Here is a 17,300-nt window from a genome sequence, read left to right as displayed (position 1 = left end):
AAGTGTTTGTGCTGCTTTGCTCCAGATAAATTAAAAACAGAGTGAGGTGAGGGTGTGAACTGATGACTGTGCAAGTAATTTGACTTCCCTTAAGTGTCATTTAATTTGGTCCCAGTCCGGGACACCTTGAGAGTATTACTCTTTGTCCTCAGCATTTATTTTTGAGGTAGCAGAGCAGAAGGTGACAGGGCAACTAAAAACTGCTTTGCAGGTTTGTTGGTAGGTGGCAAGCATCTTAAGTTCTCCAAGAAAGTTCTTATGAGTTCAGTGACAAATGAGGGCCTGGAAGGCCTCATTCTGCATCATGCCATCCCCACCACATAGCAAATAAATATTTTAGAAACTATTTGTGATGCAGTGCAGAGGTTTGCCATTCAAAACAGTGAACAAAATCATTTCAACTCCAGATAGTCCTTGACTTACGATTGCGATTGAGCCTAAAATTTCTGTTGCTAAGTGAGACAGTTGTTAAGTGACTTTTGCCCCATTTGATGACCTTTCTTGACACAGTTGTTAAGTGAATCACTGCATTTGTTAAGTTAGTAACACAGTTGTTAAGTGAATCTGGCTTCCCCATTGACTTTGCTTGGGACACTGCAACTGTCATAAATATGAACCAGTGGCCAAGCATCCGAATTCTGAGTGTAGGGCCAGGGGGTTGCTGCAATGGTTGTAAGGGTGAAAAATGGTCATAAGTTACTTTTTTCAGTACCGTTATAACTTTGAGTGGTCACTAAATGAACTATTGTAAGTGGAGGACTACCAGTAATTCATTTGTGCCTGTTTTATGTATTCTGTTAATCTCCTGGATAGAAAACAAAATACAGGTAGTCCTCAACCTGTGACCACAACTGAGCCCACAATTTCTTTTGTTAAGTGAGATATTTGTTAAGTTTTGCCTCATTTTATGACTTTTCTTGCCACCGTCGTTAAGTGAATCACTGCAGCTGGTAAGTTAATACCCTGGTTGTTAAGTGAATCTGGCTTCCCCATTGACTTTGTTTGTCAGAAGGTTGCAAAAGGGGATCACAGGACTTTGGGACACAGCAACGGTCATAATGGGTTAGGGTTGGGGTTTTAAATACGTTTTAATTATTGTTTTAACCTTGGGCATTTATTTAATCGCTTTTAACTTTTGTATCCTGTTTTGTATTTATTGCCCTGTACACCGCCCTGAGTCCTTCGGGAGAAGGGCGGTATAAAAATATAATAAATAAAATAAATAAATAAATAAATAAATAAATAAATAAATAAATAAATAAATAAATAAATAAATATGAACCAGTTGCCAGGCATCTGAATTTTGGTCACATGTTCATGGGTTGTAAAATGTTCATATGAAAAATGTTCATAAGTCACTTTTTTCCAGTGCTGTTGTAACTATGAACACTCACTAAAGAACTGTTCTAAGTTGAGGACTACCTATACACAGAAATAACATAGATTGACTTACCGTCAGCATAAGGGAATCCTTCTGATGACTTATCGAAAGCCACACCGTCGGGCATCATGCTATGGTTCTTGTCTCCTCTATTGAGAAAAGTAACCAAGATGATATCACCAACTTCAGCTTTGATAACTGGACCTTGAAATTAGAGATAAATGAATTAATTGTTAAAAAAAGGATTATTAGTTGAAAGCATCATCTTATCCAGTGGTGGGATTCAGCCGGTTCGCACCACTTTGGCACTTTTGTTGCCCAGGCCCAGAATGGACTTCCGGAAGTGGCATTCAGACAGAGAACTGGTTGTTTACATATTTTAATCCCACCACTGATCTTATCTCTGCATCAGAAATTATCCCTACTTCCTTCATCCTCCACACATTCATCCTTGTGACTCTCACTCCAATCTTTTCTAAGAAATCACTTTACAAGCTTCCTTTCTCCATGTAATCAAATTGCACTCTCAGCACTGTGGCTCTCCCTCTCTCCGCTGATGCATGAAACACTTTTGGCTAGGCTACAGCTAAAGTACTGTGCCTTGCCCTTTCTGTTATGTATGGGGATAATAAAATATAGCAGCAGTTCATTATGACCATCAGGTGGCGCTATACCGTAACTGGATTGGCTGGGAAGCGCTCGGCGGGAAAACCTAAATAAGGGATTGGTAGTCAGTGCACCTGGCCAAGTATATATGTGGGTACAGGTAACTCCTTTGTTCACTTCGGTGCTACCAACAATAAAGAGCTGTCATGCTGAGTCCGTTGTCCGTTGTCTGACCATGCGGCCAAGAACCCGCTACACAATACTTTCCACCACCCGTGCCATTGCAAACAGAAAACAACATATACGGTAGGAAAGGGAGAAACTATATATGGTGTTATAGATGTAGTTCCTTTGGAACATTTTCTTCCCAAGCACAGCCATGAACAGCAACAATTCTAATTCCACGCCCACCCAAAAAATCTGATGTTGTGCAGGCGGTCCTCGACTTATAACCCCAACTGAGACCAACATTTCTGTTGCTAAGCAAAACAATTGTACAGCCAGTTGCACCCCTTTTTATGAACTTTTTGCCATAGTTTTTTAAGTGAGTTGCAAATCTCTTTTTTCAGTACCATAAGTGGAGCTGAATGGTCACTAAAGAAATGGTTGTAAGTTGAGGACTCCCTGTATCCAGTTTAGTTACATGACCCAATTTATGGCTAAATGTCTGTGGAGAGAAGGAGACGAATAAAAGAAGGAGGAGGAGGAGGAGGAGGAGGAGGAGGAGGAGGAGAAAGAAGAGGAGGAGGAAGAGGAGGCGAAGGAGGAGGAGGAGGAGAAGAAGAAGGAAGAGAAGGAGGAGAAAGAAGAGGAGGAGGAAGAGGAAGACGAGGTGAAGGAGAAGGAGGAGGAAGAGGAGGAGGAGGAGGAGGAGGAGGAACAGTTTCTTGGATGAGAAGCAAAATGTCTACTTCCCCAAGGAAATCATTCCAGTTACCTTTTGAAAAAGCACCTTTGAGACATAACCTAGTTTAGTTTTCATTCATAAAACTGAGATGGAGTCTTCTAGGGTTTAAAGTTCCTCATACAGAGGAAACTATATCTTATGAACACAATGCTATTAGGAAGCCCATATCTGCAGTAAGATATGGCTAAGTTCTGATGTAGACATTATTTCAGTATCATTGACTAGGGTTTCATCATGGCTTGGCTGGGTTCAGAACTGTTCTTAATACGTGCCGTTATCAGAGTCGTGTGTCTGAATCCAGTGCCATGAAAAAACCCCAAAGTTTCCCCCACCTCATACCAAGTATGCCAAGATGGGCCTCAGATGCAGGTCGAGTCTTTTTTCTGCGAAAGCTACCGTCGGTGTAGGCCACATAGTGGACTTTCCAGTAGCGTCCTCCAATTCGATCATCTCCTTGTCTAAAGTAAGGTGCTGAGTCACTGCGAAAACATGAAGTGTGAATGTCGGTTACAAAGCTCCCTGTGGATTTGTAATGCTGGGATATGTAGAAGGGCAACCTGACTCATGTACCTGCATAGGTGACTCATTTAAAGTAGACCAGGTGATAAACTTCAAAGCAGGGACAGAGGTTAGGAAAAAGCAGTTTGCTCATTGTCACTTAATGAATTTCCATTCAAATCAATTTGTGATCTGAATCTGGCACTTCAGCCATTTTATAAGAACCGTGATGATGCAGTGGTTAGAATGCAGTACTGTAGGCTGACTCTGCTCACTGCCAGGAGTTCGATCCTGGCCAGCTCAAGATTGACATCCATCCTTCCAAGGTCAGTAAAATAAGGACCCAGACTGATGGGGGCAATATGCTAACTGTGTAAACCGCTTAGAGAGAGCTTTAAAGCACTATGAAGCGGTATATAAGTCTAAGTGCCCTTGCTAAGATGTATGTATTATGTTCCCAGAAATATTCATAACCTGGTACACTTGTTCACTGACTCACAAACTAACCAAATAAGCTTTATTCTGGGCTTGCAGGAGATATTAAACCAAAATCATTTGATGCTAAACCTAATCAAATGGTTCACATTATGAAAGTACAGCTTGTGTGTTGCCAACACAATTTATGTGGGACAAACAAGTTAATTTAAAAGTTTTAGACACTTGCAAAGCAACGTGCAACTTGTCTTAATGAGAAGGGGAAAACACAATAATAAAAGAGGAAGGAAAAGGGTTAGGATTGAATAGATTAACGAATGATGCTGACCTGTCAGTGGCATTTAAAGGTTGTCCAGTGAATGTATTAATACCACCAGGTCCGTAATCCCACAGAATTCTTTCAGCGGCAATAAAATATTTTCTTTTATGACCACTACAGGAAGGAGTGATGTTTTGACCACAAGACTTGATGCTATATAATCCTGACATTCCATCTGCAGTGCAAAAAAGAAACATGAGAAGCATTTAATTGCTTTTGGTCTAATCTAATCCCACAAAAATGTATTTATCCAAGATGCTTATCACAGTCCATTCACATGCTCAGCTGATATCAGTTACACTCCTGGGTCTCTCAAAACCAATTTGTAAATGAACTGTGAACTTTTTTCAAACAGTGGACATTTGGGTAAACATTTTCAGTCATCGAAAATATATAAAAAATGCAAAATTAGACACATTAAGATGAGTAGAATTTGTCTAATAAAATATTAACAAGAAGAAATGGATGGAAACTAAACAAGGAGAGAAGCAACCTAGAACTAAGGAGAAATTTCCTGACAGTGAGAACAATTAATCAGTGGAACAACCTGCCTCCAGAAGCTGTGAATGCTCCAACACTGGAAGTTTTTAAGAAGAGACTGGACAGCCATTTGTCTGAAATGGTATAGGGCTTACTGCCTGAGCAGGGGGTTGGACTAGAAGACCTCCAAGGTCCCTTCCAACTATTCTATTCTATTCTATTCTATTCTATTCTATTCTATTCTATTCTATTCTATTCTATTCTATTCTATTCTATTCTATTCTATTCTATTCTATTCTATTCTATTCTATTCTATTCTATTCTATTCAGCACAAATCTCCAAGTGGCCCCAAAAATTCTTTATGGAATGGCCCAAATTCATTTATATGTGACTCAGGATTACACGTAGTCCTAGATTTACAACCATTCATTTAGTGACCATTTGAAGTTACTACAGCACTGAAAAAAGTGATTTACAACTGTTTCTCATACTTAGGACCATTGCAGTCATGGGATAAAAATTTGGAAGTTTGGCAACTGGCCTGTCATTATGACGATTGCAGTGTCCCAAGGTCATGAAGTCACCTTTTGCTACCTTTTGATAAGCAAAGTCAATAGGGAAGCCAAATTTACTTAACCACTGTCTTACTAATTTAACAACTGCAGTGATTTAACCTAACAACTGTGGCAAGAAGGATAGTAAAATGGAATGAAAGTCACTTAAAAAATTCTTGCTTAGCAATTGTAATTTGGGGCTCAATTATGGTCGCAAGTTGAGGACAACCTTTATTTAGCAATAGAGGGTTAGGGTAGGGTCTAGAACAGTGTTTGTCAACCTTGGAAACTTTAGACATGTGGACTTCAACTTCGGAATTCCCCAGTTGAAATAAAATCCACACATCTTAAAGTAGCTGAGAAACCCTGGGTTAGAACTAGGTTAGATTCAGGTCTGCCATGGATTTAGGATCTGCTTACATCCAAATTCTGGCCCAAATCTAACTGAGAAGTCTCCACCCTGCCTTAGAACACAGCACACAACTGCTTGTTGAATTGCTTACCTGACATGTGACGATTGACTTCACAGTTTACAAGCCATTTCCCAATGTTCTGCGCAACCATCCTTGCTGTGACGAAGGTGGCAGGAAAAAGGCTAATGACATCTGTCCTATATCCTCTGTTAATCAGGACGTGATCAAAGAAGTGCACAGAGTGAACATCCAACTCACTCCCCATTCCAATCAAGTACCAGGACACCAAATCACCAGCACACATTTCCAATCCCGGGAGGTTTCCGTACATATATCCATTAATTGCTATAAATGTACCACACAAATAAAACCAGCAAAAGTTAGGAGACATGGGAATGCAGCAAAGCATTTTCTTCCCAAAACAAGTCTTCAGAATATGCTTATCTAACATTTTGCAACGTTAGATAAATATCTAATGGGAGTACCAATATCCAGCGTGAAACTGATTGCCACTAATGTGGTTTCTCCTGAATTAACTAATCAGAGGCTGAAGGGCCATCTATCCTGAGTTCTATAGCTTTATTGTATTATTTGCTCAGTAACTGGTACCTGGTTCAACAGCAAAAAACTGCTAGAGGGATCTAGGAGTCCTAGTGGACAATCACTATGAGCAACCATTGTGTTGCAGCTACCAAAAAAGCTAATGCAGTTCCAGGTTGCATTAACAGAGAGAAAGAATCACGCTCATGTGACGTGTTAGTACCACTTTATCAAGCTTTGTTAAGACCACACTTGGAATATTGCATCCAGTTTTGATCACCATGATGTGAAAAAGATGTTGAGAACTCTAGAAGGAGTGCAGAGAAGATCAACAAAGATGTTTAAGGGACTGGAAGCTAAAATATGAAGAACAATTGTAGGAATTCGATAAGTCTAGTGAAAAGTCTAATGAAAAGGACTATGGGTGATATGATAGCATATCTGAGGAGCAGCCACAAAGAAGAGGGAGTCAACCTATTCTCAAAGCACCAGAAGGCAGGACAAGAAGCAACGGATGGAAACCAGTCAAGGAGAGAAACAACCTAGAACTGAGGAGAAATTTCCTGACAGTTAGAACAATTAACCAGTGGAACAACCTGCCTCCAGAAGTGGTGAATGCTGCAACACTGGAAGTTTTTAAGAAGAGACTGGACAGCCATTTGTCCGGAATGGTACAGAGTCCCCTGCTTGAGCAGGGGGCTGGACTAGAAGAGGGAGTCAACCTATTCTCAAAGCACCAGAAGGCAGGACAAGAAACAATGGATGGAAGCTAATCAAGGAGACAACCAACCTAGTGTCAACGCTGCTAACATCGGATGCTCTTGCTTTGACAACAGATGGAAATGTAGCCATCTTTTCTCTTTCGCTTTTAGAGTTAGTTGATGCTGGGAGGGGGGATGTGGATGAGAGTCCAGTTAGTCATAACAATAATAACTCAGCTGTGGGAACCCAAGGTTATTAGGTCCAGAGTTGACAGAAATTTGGCAGGCAGGAGAGATGGGGAGAAAGCCCTCGCTTCAAGTTAATTGGGGAATGTGATTTATGACTGTTAATTAAAGGAGGGAATTGTGCTTTGCTACTTTGTGCCCAGGGGAGGGGAAATCAGTTTTTGGCTTCAATTATATAGTGCCAATACTTTGTTTCTCGAATAAAAGATCCTTTAAGTTAAACAATGCCTCGAAGTTCTTTTGAAGAGTTTCATCTGTCAGAACCATGAAACCTAGAAATAAAGAGAAATTTCCTGACAGTTAGACTAGACTGGACAACTTCTAGGGTCCATTTCAACTCCTTTATTCCGACTTTCTGCACCATCTCATTCTTAGGAGAGTAACAGGGAATTTCAAAGTATTACACTTTCTAGACTAAAATGCTATTCCCACTATTTATTTGTGTTAATCAAAACAAAATTCTAAGGCCCTAAACTTACCCTGCCCATGTATACTGGTTATTGAATTAATGGAACTTTATCTGATAATGTCCCCTTAGTTCTGATAATGTCCGGTCATCTTTCAAGTTGTTTGCTGTGGTCTTCTGGTTTATGACTTGGTCCTTTATGCATTTATGCATTACATTAAACTCCAGCTGGAGGTCTTAATGAAATGAATCTCACCAGCTTAAAATGCACCCTCACCTGGTTTACATAATATCTCTTTTCCAGGGAGGATGCTGAAATGTCACCACTTGAACATAGAACGTAGAATTATAGGACCAGAAGGGACTTGATTTAAGTGAGAAGCACTGATTGAAATGAAAGGTACTCAGCCTTGCAAACTCTGTTTCAGCCTGCAAGCAATCTAAACACAAGGCCCTAATAATATTACTAAAATGTAACTTACCATTGGGGAAGAATGGGGAAGAAATGGAGGTAGTGACAGATTTTATTTTCCTGGGCTCTAAGATCACTGCAGATGGGGACTGTAGCCAAGAAATTAAAAGATGCTTGCTCCTTGGGAGGAAAGCCATGGCAAATCTAGACAGCACACTAAAAAGCAGAGATATCACCCTGTCAACAAAAGTGTGTATAGTCAAGGCTATGGTCTTCCCAGTTACAATGTATGGCAGTGAAAGTTGAACCATAAGAAAGGCTGAGCGCCAAAGAATTGAGGCCTTTGAACTATGGTGCTAGAGAAGACTCCTGCGAGTTCCTTGGACTGCAAGGCGTTCAAACTGGTCAGTCCTAGAGGAGATCAACCCTGACTGCTCTTTAGAAGGCCAGATCCTGAAGCTAAAACTCAAATACTTTGGCCACCTAATGAGAAGGAAGGACTCCCTGGAGAAGAGCCTAATGCTGGGAAAGGTTGAAGGCAAGAGAAGAAGGGGATGACAGAGAATGAGGTGGCTGGATGGAGTCAGTGAAGCAGTAGGCGTGAGCTTAGATGGACTCCAGAAGATGGTAGAGGACAGGAAGGCCTGGAGGAACGTTGTCCATAGGGTCGCGATGGGTCAGACACGACTTCGCAGCTAACAACAACAACTTACCATTTCAAATTTCTTATTTAAGAAAAGCTGCAGCAGCTACGATAGATCTCACACTCCAAACCAACTATGGCTTTAAAAACAGCCTCTTACAATGGCATCGTTATGGCAACAACTTACATAGCATAAAATTGCTGAACTGAAAATCTTCATCCTCTTTATCGACCGTACTAGGATCTAAGCAAAAAGTGTTTATATTCTCATCCAGGTACCAGCTGAAATTTTCATCTATATTGCTGAACATCAGGGCAAAGCCTTTGAAGTTGTCTGCCAGTGAAGCTGACGTGTTGTCTAAAACTCCTTTAAAAAGAAATTAAAAACAAAACAAAACCCCTCTTAAGGACATTTATTTGGAACGTGCTCAAATCTGCAAAAATTCTTACTCTGAAACGAACCCCAAGTTAGAAATAATGTACTGAAGAAACAGCAATCCAGCCCACACAGATACCAGGCATCCGGGGCACGCCAAAATCATTTTTTTAAAAAACTGAATATTGCCCAAATCTTGCATGTTTGCCAGATTTTGTGCACTATTGAAATACTGCAAGATTTCAGGTGACAATACTTTAATTCCAACAATGTGCACTTTGTAATGTGCAAATTCTCCTACACATTTAAGGTTGAGATTGTTGAATGCTTACCAGGGAATTCTTGGAGAGGGGATACATTTATTTTAATGTCTTGCTCCCTGTATCATTTAATTCCATTTTTATATGTGACATTTTTATATGTATATTTACATAATTATCAACGAAGGAGAATATTTGTAGCTCAGGGTTGAAATGAGGAGTCCTTGATGCTCTTGCAGATGTTTCATTACCCTTATTGGGTAATATCATCACTGCTAGTAAGGCGTTGCTGTTTGCTGTCAATGTATATTCTGGTGTCTTGTCTTAATTAATATTCATATTAATTAAAATCTTTACCTTTCTTACAAACCAGCAAAGGTCCAATTAACCCACTGCTGATATCTTTTGGGGCGTTAATGTGTGAATGGTAAATCCAGGTTAGACATGGTGGATCAGCAGGAGTAGGTGCAAAATCCTCAGTAACTGGCCATGTGTATGTGTAATTGGTCCCAGGGAGAACAAAGTCATCTTCTTTACTCTTTCCACCTGTTCCATCAGGATACAGAGCCCCTGAAACAGATAAGGAAAGAAGACTGTCTGAATCCGTAATATTTTCATTTAACGGTGTAGCAGCACATTTTCTGCTTCCAAAGTTCAAAGGTGCTTATTCTTATTCTTGTGCCATTTTAAGAATAGAATAGAATAGAATAGAATAGAATAGAATAGAATAGAATAGAATAGAAGAGAAGAGAAGAGAAGAGAAGAGAAGAGAAGAGAAGAGAAGAGAAGAGAATAGTTATGTATGGGGATAATAAAATATAAGCAGCAGTTCGTTGTTACCATCAGGTGGCGCTGTGCTGTAACAGGATTGGCTAGTAAGTGCTCGGTGGGAAAACCCAAACTAGGGATTGGCTGCCAGTGCACCTGGCCAGGTATATAAGGGGGTACAGGTAACCCCTTTGTTCTCTTCCTGCACTACCACCAATAAAGAGCTGCCATGCTGAATCCTTTGTCTGTTGTCTGACCATGCGGCCAAGAACCCACGACACAATAAGAATAGAATTCTTTATTGGCCAAGTGATTGGACACAGAAGGAATTTGCCTCCCATGCATAAGCTCTCAGTGTACATACAAGCAGTAAGTGATAAATCATGATCATAGTCATCATAAAAATACACCATAAATCATAAGATACAACACTTAGCCACAGGACACTAAAATAAGCAATCGACATAAATCATATTAGGATACTAAATAAAACAATATAAATCGTAAGATACAAGCAACAAAGTTATAGTCATAAGTAGAGTAGGAGATTGGTAAAAGGAAAGATGAGAGGAATAATGGTAATGCATAATACAGCCTTACTAGATAGTTTGACCATGTTGTAGAAATTAGTTGTTTAGTAGAGTGATGGCATGGGGAGAAAAAACTGTCATTGGGTCTAGTTGTTTTGGTGTGCAATGCCCTATAGCGACATTTTGAGGGTACAAGTTGAAACAGTTTATATCCAGGATGTGAGGGATCTGTAGATATTTTCACTGCCCTCTTTCTGGCTTGTGCAGTATTGTTGTTGTTGTTAGTTGCAAAGTTGTGTCCGACCCATCGTGACCCCATACACAACATTCCTCCAGGCCTTCCTGTCCTCTACCATCTTCTGGAGTCCATTTAAGCTCACGCCTACTGCTTCAGTGACTCCATCCAGCCACCTCATTCTATGTCGTCCCCTTCTTCTCTTGCCCTAAATCTTTCCCAGCATTAGGCTCTTCTCCAGTGAGTTCTTCCTTCTCATTAGGTGGCCAAAGTATTTGAGTTTCAACTTCAGGATCTGGCCTTCTAAAGAGCAGTCAGGGTTGATCTCCTCTAGGACTGACCAATTTGATCGCCTTGCAGTCCAAGGGACTCGCAGGAGTCTTCTCCAGCACCATAGTTCAAAGGCCTCAATTCTTTGGCATTCAGCCTTTCTTATGGTCCAACTTTTACAGCCATACATTGCAACTAGGAAGACCATAGCCTTGACTATACATACTTTTGTGACAGGTCCTCAATGGGAAAAGCTGAAAAAAAACCTTCTTGTAATACAGGTAGTCCTTGTTTATCGATGGTAATGGGACCAGAATGCGGTTGCTAAGTAATGTGGTTATAAAATACAATGTCATGTGATTGCATCAACTTACAATAGTAGTTCCAACAGTAAGAGTTGCTATTGTTAGGCGAATCCTGCGCAGTCTGTGTCCTGCAGCTATGGGATTGCCATTTGTGACCTCCTGCTGGCTTTCCCACTGACTTTGCTTGCCAGAAGCTGGCAGTGCAAGTCACAAATGGTTATCACATGATCATGGGACATTGTAACATCCTTAATTTTGAGCTGGTTGCTGAATGATAGCCTTTTTTTTAATGAACTCCTTGGAATTACCTGGGTAATTGTGAGAATCAGTGCACTGGACTGATCCAGAATATGGCTCAATACATCAAGGGATATTTTTATATATCTCAGCAGACTAACTGAGGTTTGAAGGACCAGGCCATTTCAATCTAGTTCCAGCACATTATTCCAGAGTAAACACTAGCAGAATTATTGGAGAGTAAGATCACCACAGACGGGGACTACAGCCAAGAAATTAAAAGACGCTTGCTCCTGGGGAGGAAAGCCATGGCAAATCTAGACAGCACACTAAAAAGCAGAGACATCAAACTGCCAACAAAAGTGCTTATAATCAAGGCTATGGTCTTCCCAGTTGCAATATATCACTGTGAAAGTTGGACCATAAGAAAGGCTGAGCACCAAAGAATTGAGGCCTTTGAACTATGGTGCTGGAGAAGACTCCTGTGAGTCCCTTGGACTGCAAGGCAATCAAAACAGTCAGTCCTAGAGGAGATCAACCCTGACTGCTCTTTAGAAGGCGAGATCCTGAAGTTGAAACTCAAATACTTTGGCCACCTAATGAGAAGGAAGGACTCACTGGAGAAGAGCCTAATGCTGGGAAAGGTGGAGGGCAAGAGAAGAAGGGGATGACAGAGAATGAGGTGGCTGGATGGAGTCACTGAACCAGTAGGCGTAGCTTAAATGGACTCCAGAAGATGGTAGAGGACAGGAAGGCCTGGAGGAACGTTGTCCATGGGGTCGCAATGGGTCAGACACGACTTTGCAACTAACAACAACAACTTCTGCAACAGAAAGGAAGAAAAGAAGTTAGTTGTTTTACCTTCTGAGTCCTTCTTGTAGAAGATGCCATGCGGATGTACAGAATATGGCCGGGAAGCAAAGTTTTTAAAATGAATCACAAAGGTGTCCCTTACTTCAGCCTTCAGCACCGGACCAAGAACACCCAGCCAAGATGGTTTGGCAATCTTGTGAGAGTAGGAATCATCGGTGAACTGTCTGAAAATTGCCTTCTTGTAAACTTGTCCAATCCTGTTAGGTCCTCTTCTCATAGTCTTATTTGCCTCCCTACAATGAAAAGTGGCAAAACCCATTTCCAGCCGAGGTTCCCATCATGGTAGAAGATTAAAGTTCAAAATACAGGTAGCTCTTAACTTACAAGAGTTCATTTAGTGATTGTTCAAAGTTAGAATGGCGCAGAAAAAAGTGACTTATGATCTTTTTTTTCCCATACTTACAATTGTTGCAGCATCCCCATGGGCAGGTGACCAAAATTCAGATGCTGGGCAACTGACTCATATTTATGACGGTTTCAGAGTCCTGGGATCAAGTGATCATCTTTTGCGACCTTCTGAGAAGCAAAGTCAGTGGGGAAGCCAGATTCACCTAACATCCACGTTACTAATTTAACAAGTGCGGTGATTTATTTTAACAACCGTGGAAAGAAAGTTTGTAAAATGGGGGAAAAGTCACTTAATAACTTCATGCTTAGCAACAGAAATTTGGGGCTCAATTGTGGCCGTAAGTTGAGGACTACCGGTACCATATCACTTCCATTTGCCAGAATATGGGGATTTTTTTAAAAAAAAAAGATTAAATGTGTATATTAATTTAAGCTTGATACAAAACAAAATCTAGGAATCTGAAATTCAGGTGTTACAGATACCCTAATAAACAAACCAGCAAAGAGAGAGAAGCAATATGTCATTCAATATAAATATAACAGAAATGTAGGATGGGACGAGTGTTTCCAGATATATATTTGTTCACAAATGGCGAGAAGAATAGAGAGCATGATGGAAAGTACCCAACAGTGCTTTCATTTGAATGACCCGGGGTTCAGTTAACAGATGTGGAGCTGTGATGAATGATAATCAGTGCGAAATAGAAGATAAGTAGAACCTTGTAGTCATAAATTTAAGACACAAATGAGTTATATCTTGAATATGGATTTCCAGCTCCATTTTTCTTCTGCCATGAGGTAATTTCTCATCTACTTGCATAAAGGTAAAGGTTTCCCTTGCCCAGTTGTGTCCGACTCTAGGGGGCGTTGCTCATCTCTCTTTCTTAGCCGAGGGAGCCTGTGTTGTTCATGGTCATGTGACAGGGTGACTATATGCTGAGGAGCACGGAACGTTGTTACCTTCCCACCAAAGTGGTACCTATTTATCTACTTACATTTGCATGCTTTCGAACTGCTAGGTTGGCAGGAACAGGAGCTCACCCTGTCATATAGTACTAGGGACTCAAACTGCCAACCTTTTGGCCAACAAGCCCAGAACTTAATTGCTTGACCACCACACCCCCTTACATATACCTACATACATATAAGTTCATAAATTTGACATTGGCAAACACTCAACTTGAAATTTGGGAGGATCTAACCCTATTGACCTTCTATAACAGGGGTCCCCAACCTCCGGTCCATAGACCGGCACTGGGCTGTGGCATGCCAGCAACCGGGCTGCGCAAACAAGCAAAGCCCCCTCCACGGGATGCAGGCAGCGTGTGAAACCACACCCCCTAGGTCTGCGGGAAAAACTTCTCTCCATGGAACCGGTCCCTGGTGCCCAAAAGGTTGGGGGCCGCTGTTCTAGAAGTCTATAACATTTTCCTCAGGCATTAGTGCTTGGATATAAGGAATGACTGATATACATGTGTTTGTTTTGAAACTCTGGATACTTTTTTCTCTGTTTGAATTGTTTTAATTCTGTTTGGGTATGGGATTCGTGTATAACTTTATTTTTTGCAAAATCTCTGCCACCAAGAGTTATGTATTTAAGATATATATTTTCTAAATAAAGAAACAAACTTTAAATGTCCATTAAATGTAAACTTGTCAATGCTAAACTAAAGGTATTGAAAAAAAGTTAATAAAAAGACAAAACAGAATTATTATTTTAAAAAAGACACAAATAAATCAAAGTACATGATTAAACAAACAATATCAATCAAGCAGAATAGAGGGACCTTGGAGGGACCTTGGAGGTCTTCTAGTCCAGCCCCCTGCTCAAGCAGGAGAACCTACACCATTTCAGACAAGTGAATGTCTAGTCTCTTCTTAAAAACCTCCAGTGGTGAAGCACCCACAACTTCTGAAGGCAAGGTGTTCCACTGGTTAATTGTTCTCACTGTTGGGAAGTTACTTCTTAATGCCAGGTTGCTTCTCTCCTTCATTAATATATATACTACTTGATAAGATAGAAAAATGTGGGTTAGGTAGCATCACCACCAGATGGATTTGTAGCTGGCTGACTGGTCGTACTCAGCATGAGGTCCTCAATGGAACCACATCTACATGGAGGGAAGTGTGTAGTGGGGTGCCCCAGGGCTCTGTTCTGGGCCCAGTGCTCTTCAACATCTTCATCAACGATTTGGATGAGGGGATAGATGGGGAACTCATCAAATTTGCAGATGACACCAAGCTGGCAGGAATAGCCAACACTCAGGAATATAGGTTTAAGATACAGAAGGATCTTGACAGACCTGAACATTGGGCGCTATCTAACAAACTGTGGCAAGTTCTTAAAGAGATGGGAGTACCAGACCATCTTATTTGTCTCTTGAGAAACCTATATGTGGGCCAAGAAGCAACAGTGAGAACTGGACATGGAACCACTGATTGGTTCAAAATTGGGAAAGGAGTCCGTCAAGGCTGTATACTCTCGCCCTGCCTATTTAACTTACATGCAGAGCACATCATGAGAAAGGCAGGCTAGATGAATCAAAAGTTGGAATTAAGATTGCCGGAAGAAATATCAACAATCTAAGATATGCAGATGATACCACTCTAATGGCAGAAAGTGAAGAAGAACTAAAGAGCCTCTTGATGAGGGAGAAGAAGGAGAGTGCAAAACTTGGGTTGAAACTTAACATTAAGAAAACAAAGATCATGGCATCCGGCCCTCTCAATTCCTGGCAAATAGATGGGGAGGAAATGGAGGTAGTGATAGATTTTATTTTCCTGGGCTCCAAGATCACTGCAGATGGGGACTGTAGCCAAGAAATTAAAAGACGCTTGCTCCTCAGGAGGAAAGCCATGACAAATCTAGACAGTACACTAAAAAGCAGAGACATCACCCTGTCAACAAAAGTGCGTATAGTCAAGGCTATGGTCTTCCCAGTTGCAATGTATGGCAGTGAAAGTTGGACCATAAAAAAGGCTGAGCGCCAAAGAATTGAGGCTTTTTGAACTATGGTGCTGGAGAAGACTCCTGCGAGTCCCTTGGACTGCAAAGCGATCAAACCAGTCAGTCCTAGAGGAGATCCACCCTGACTGCTCTTTAGAAGGCCAGATCCTGAAGCTAAAACTCAAACACTTTGGCCCCCTAATGAGAAGAAAAGACTCACTGGAGAAGAGCCTAATGCTGGGAAAGATTGAGGGCAAGAGAAGAAGAGGACGACAGAGAATGAGGTGGCTGGATGGAGTCACTGAAGCAGTAGCCGTGAGCTTAAATGGACTCCAGAAGATGGTAGAGGACAGGAAGGCCTGGAGGAACGTTGTCCATAGGGTCGCGATGGATCGGACACGACTTCGCAGCTAACAACAACAAATACATAAATAAATAAATATTTGCAACTTGTGTGACATGGATCTGCCCTGAAATACAGTATCATGTTTCACAATTTTTTTCACCCCCTTCCCCCCAAAAACCAACAACAACAAAAAAGAAACACAATCTCAAGATGAATATTAAGGCTGCTGTTAAAAATTGCCTGGATTTGCTTTTGAAATGATAGAAAGCCAGCAACATGTAAGCCACTAAGCCAGCAAGCTGCATCGGGGTGGGGGTGGGGTGGCATACACAATTTATCCAATGGGATGAAATAACTTTAAAAAAACCTTTGCCATTGCAACAAGGAATTCTGATCTTACTTGTCTTCTGTGAGCTTTTGTCCCGTGATCTGATTCTTCCCTGTGGGTGCATAATCCCAATATTCTTCCACAGCTCCAATGTAATAGATTCTGGTGGTTGCTTGGATTAAGATTAAAAACGGCAGGATTATACAGATTAAAAGGCAAGCGAGCAGTTTTACAGAAGGCATGGGTGTGCAAGGGTGTGCTGTTTGAGCCAGGAGTTAGCAAAAGCGCCTCAACCTCTCCTGCTTATAAAAATCCCAGCTAATTAAGCAGGGAGAAAAGTGACGCCCCTCCCATGGTTAATTTGAGGAAGGGCAGAGCAGAAAACATGAGCGAACAGAAGGAAGCCTGATACCACATGGGCTGGCTCTGATGGTGGGCTTCTTGCCAAGCAAAGTTATAAACATAAACATTCTTTGTATTATCCTTATGAATCTCTTTCCATTTTTTCCCCTTTTTTCAGTTTTCTCTTTACTTTTCCCAAGCAAATGTGGTCCCTGTACCTGTAAGTTTGATTATGAACTGTCTTTTTCTGTTTCATAAGCAGCAGCAACTTAATCATTGTAAACAGATGCAAATAATCATTTCTGGGTGAACATTTTCTGGCATCCCAAATAAAAAACCCCTGCAAAATTAGACACTCATTAAATGAGCGGAATTTGACTAAGAAAATATTAACAAGAAGCAATGGATGGAAACTGAACAAGGAGAGAAGCAACCTAGAACTAAGGAGAAATTTCCTGACAACTAGAACAATTAACCAGTGGCACAATCTGCCTCCAGAAGCTGTGAATGCTCCAACCCTGGAAGTTTTTAAGAAGAGACTGGACAGCCATTTGTCTGAAATGGTATAGTAGTAGATACAGTAGATACAACAA

The 17,300-nt window shown here is 41.0% G+C and overlaps 1 protein-coding gene across 1 annotated transcript in view; it reads right to left on the bottom strand.

The window, feature by feature from the left end:
* HEPHL1 (hephaestin like 1) overlaps nucleotides 1–16,607 on the bottom strand; it is a gene marked incomplete at its 5' end in the record, with an annotated part of 34,808 nt that extends 18,201 nt beyond the window's left edge. The window contains 8 exons of the mRNA XM_081326987.1: nucleotides 1,454–1,585; nucleotides 3,234–3,373; nucleotides 4,156–4,321; nucleotides 5,685–5,939; nucleotides 8,730–8,909; nucleotides 9,536–9,748; nucleotides 12,385–12,629; nucleotides 16,438–16,607. Of these exons, the coding sequence (XP_081183113.1) occupies nucleotides 1,454–1,585; nucleotides 3,234–3,373; nucleotides 4,156–4,321; nucleotides 5,685–5,939; nucleotides 8,730–8,909; nucleotides 9,536–9,748; nucleotides 12,385–12,629; nucleotides 16,438–16,607 (1,501 nt within the window). The remainder of the gene's footprint in view (nucleotides 1–1,453; nucleotides 1,586–3,233; nucleotides 3,374–4,155; nucleotides 4,322–5,684; nucleotides 5,940–8,729; nucleotides 8,910–9,535; nucleotides 9,749–12,384; nucleotides 12,630–16,437) is intronic.
* Between the last annotated feature and the right edge of the window lie 693 nt (nucleotides 16,608–17,300).

This window comes from Vipera berus, assembly GCF_964194415.1.
Source record: "Vipera berus genome assembly, chromosome: 4".
NCBI lineage: Eukaryota > Metazoa > Chordata > Lepidosauria > Squamata > Viperidae > Vipera > Vipera berus.
The sequence above is the reverse complement of the archived record's forward strand: the minus strand, read 5'-3'. Positions and strand labels throughout refer to the sequence as shown.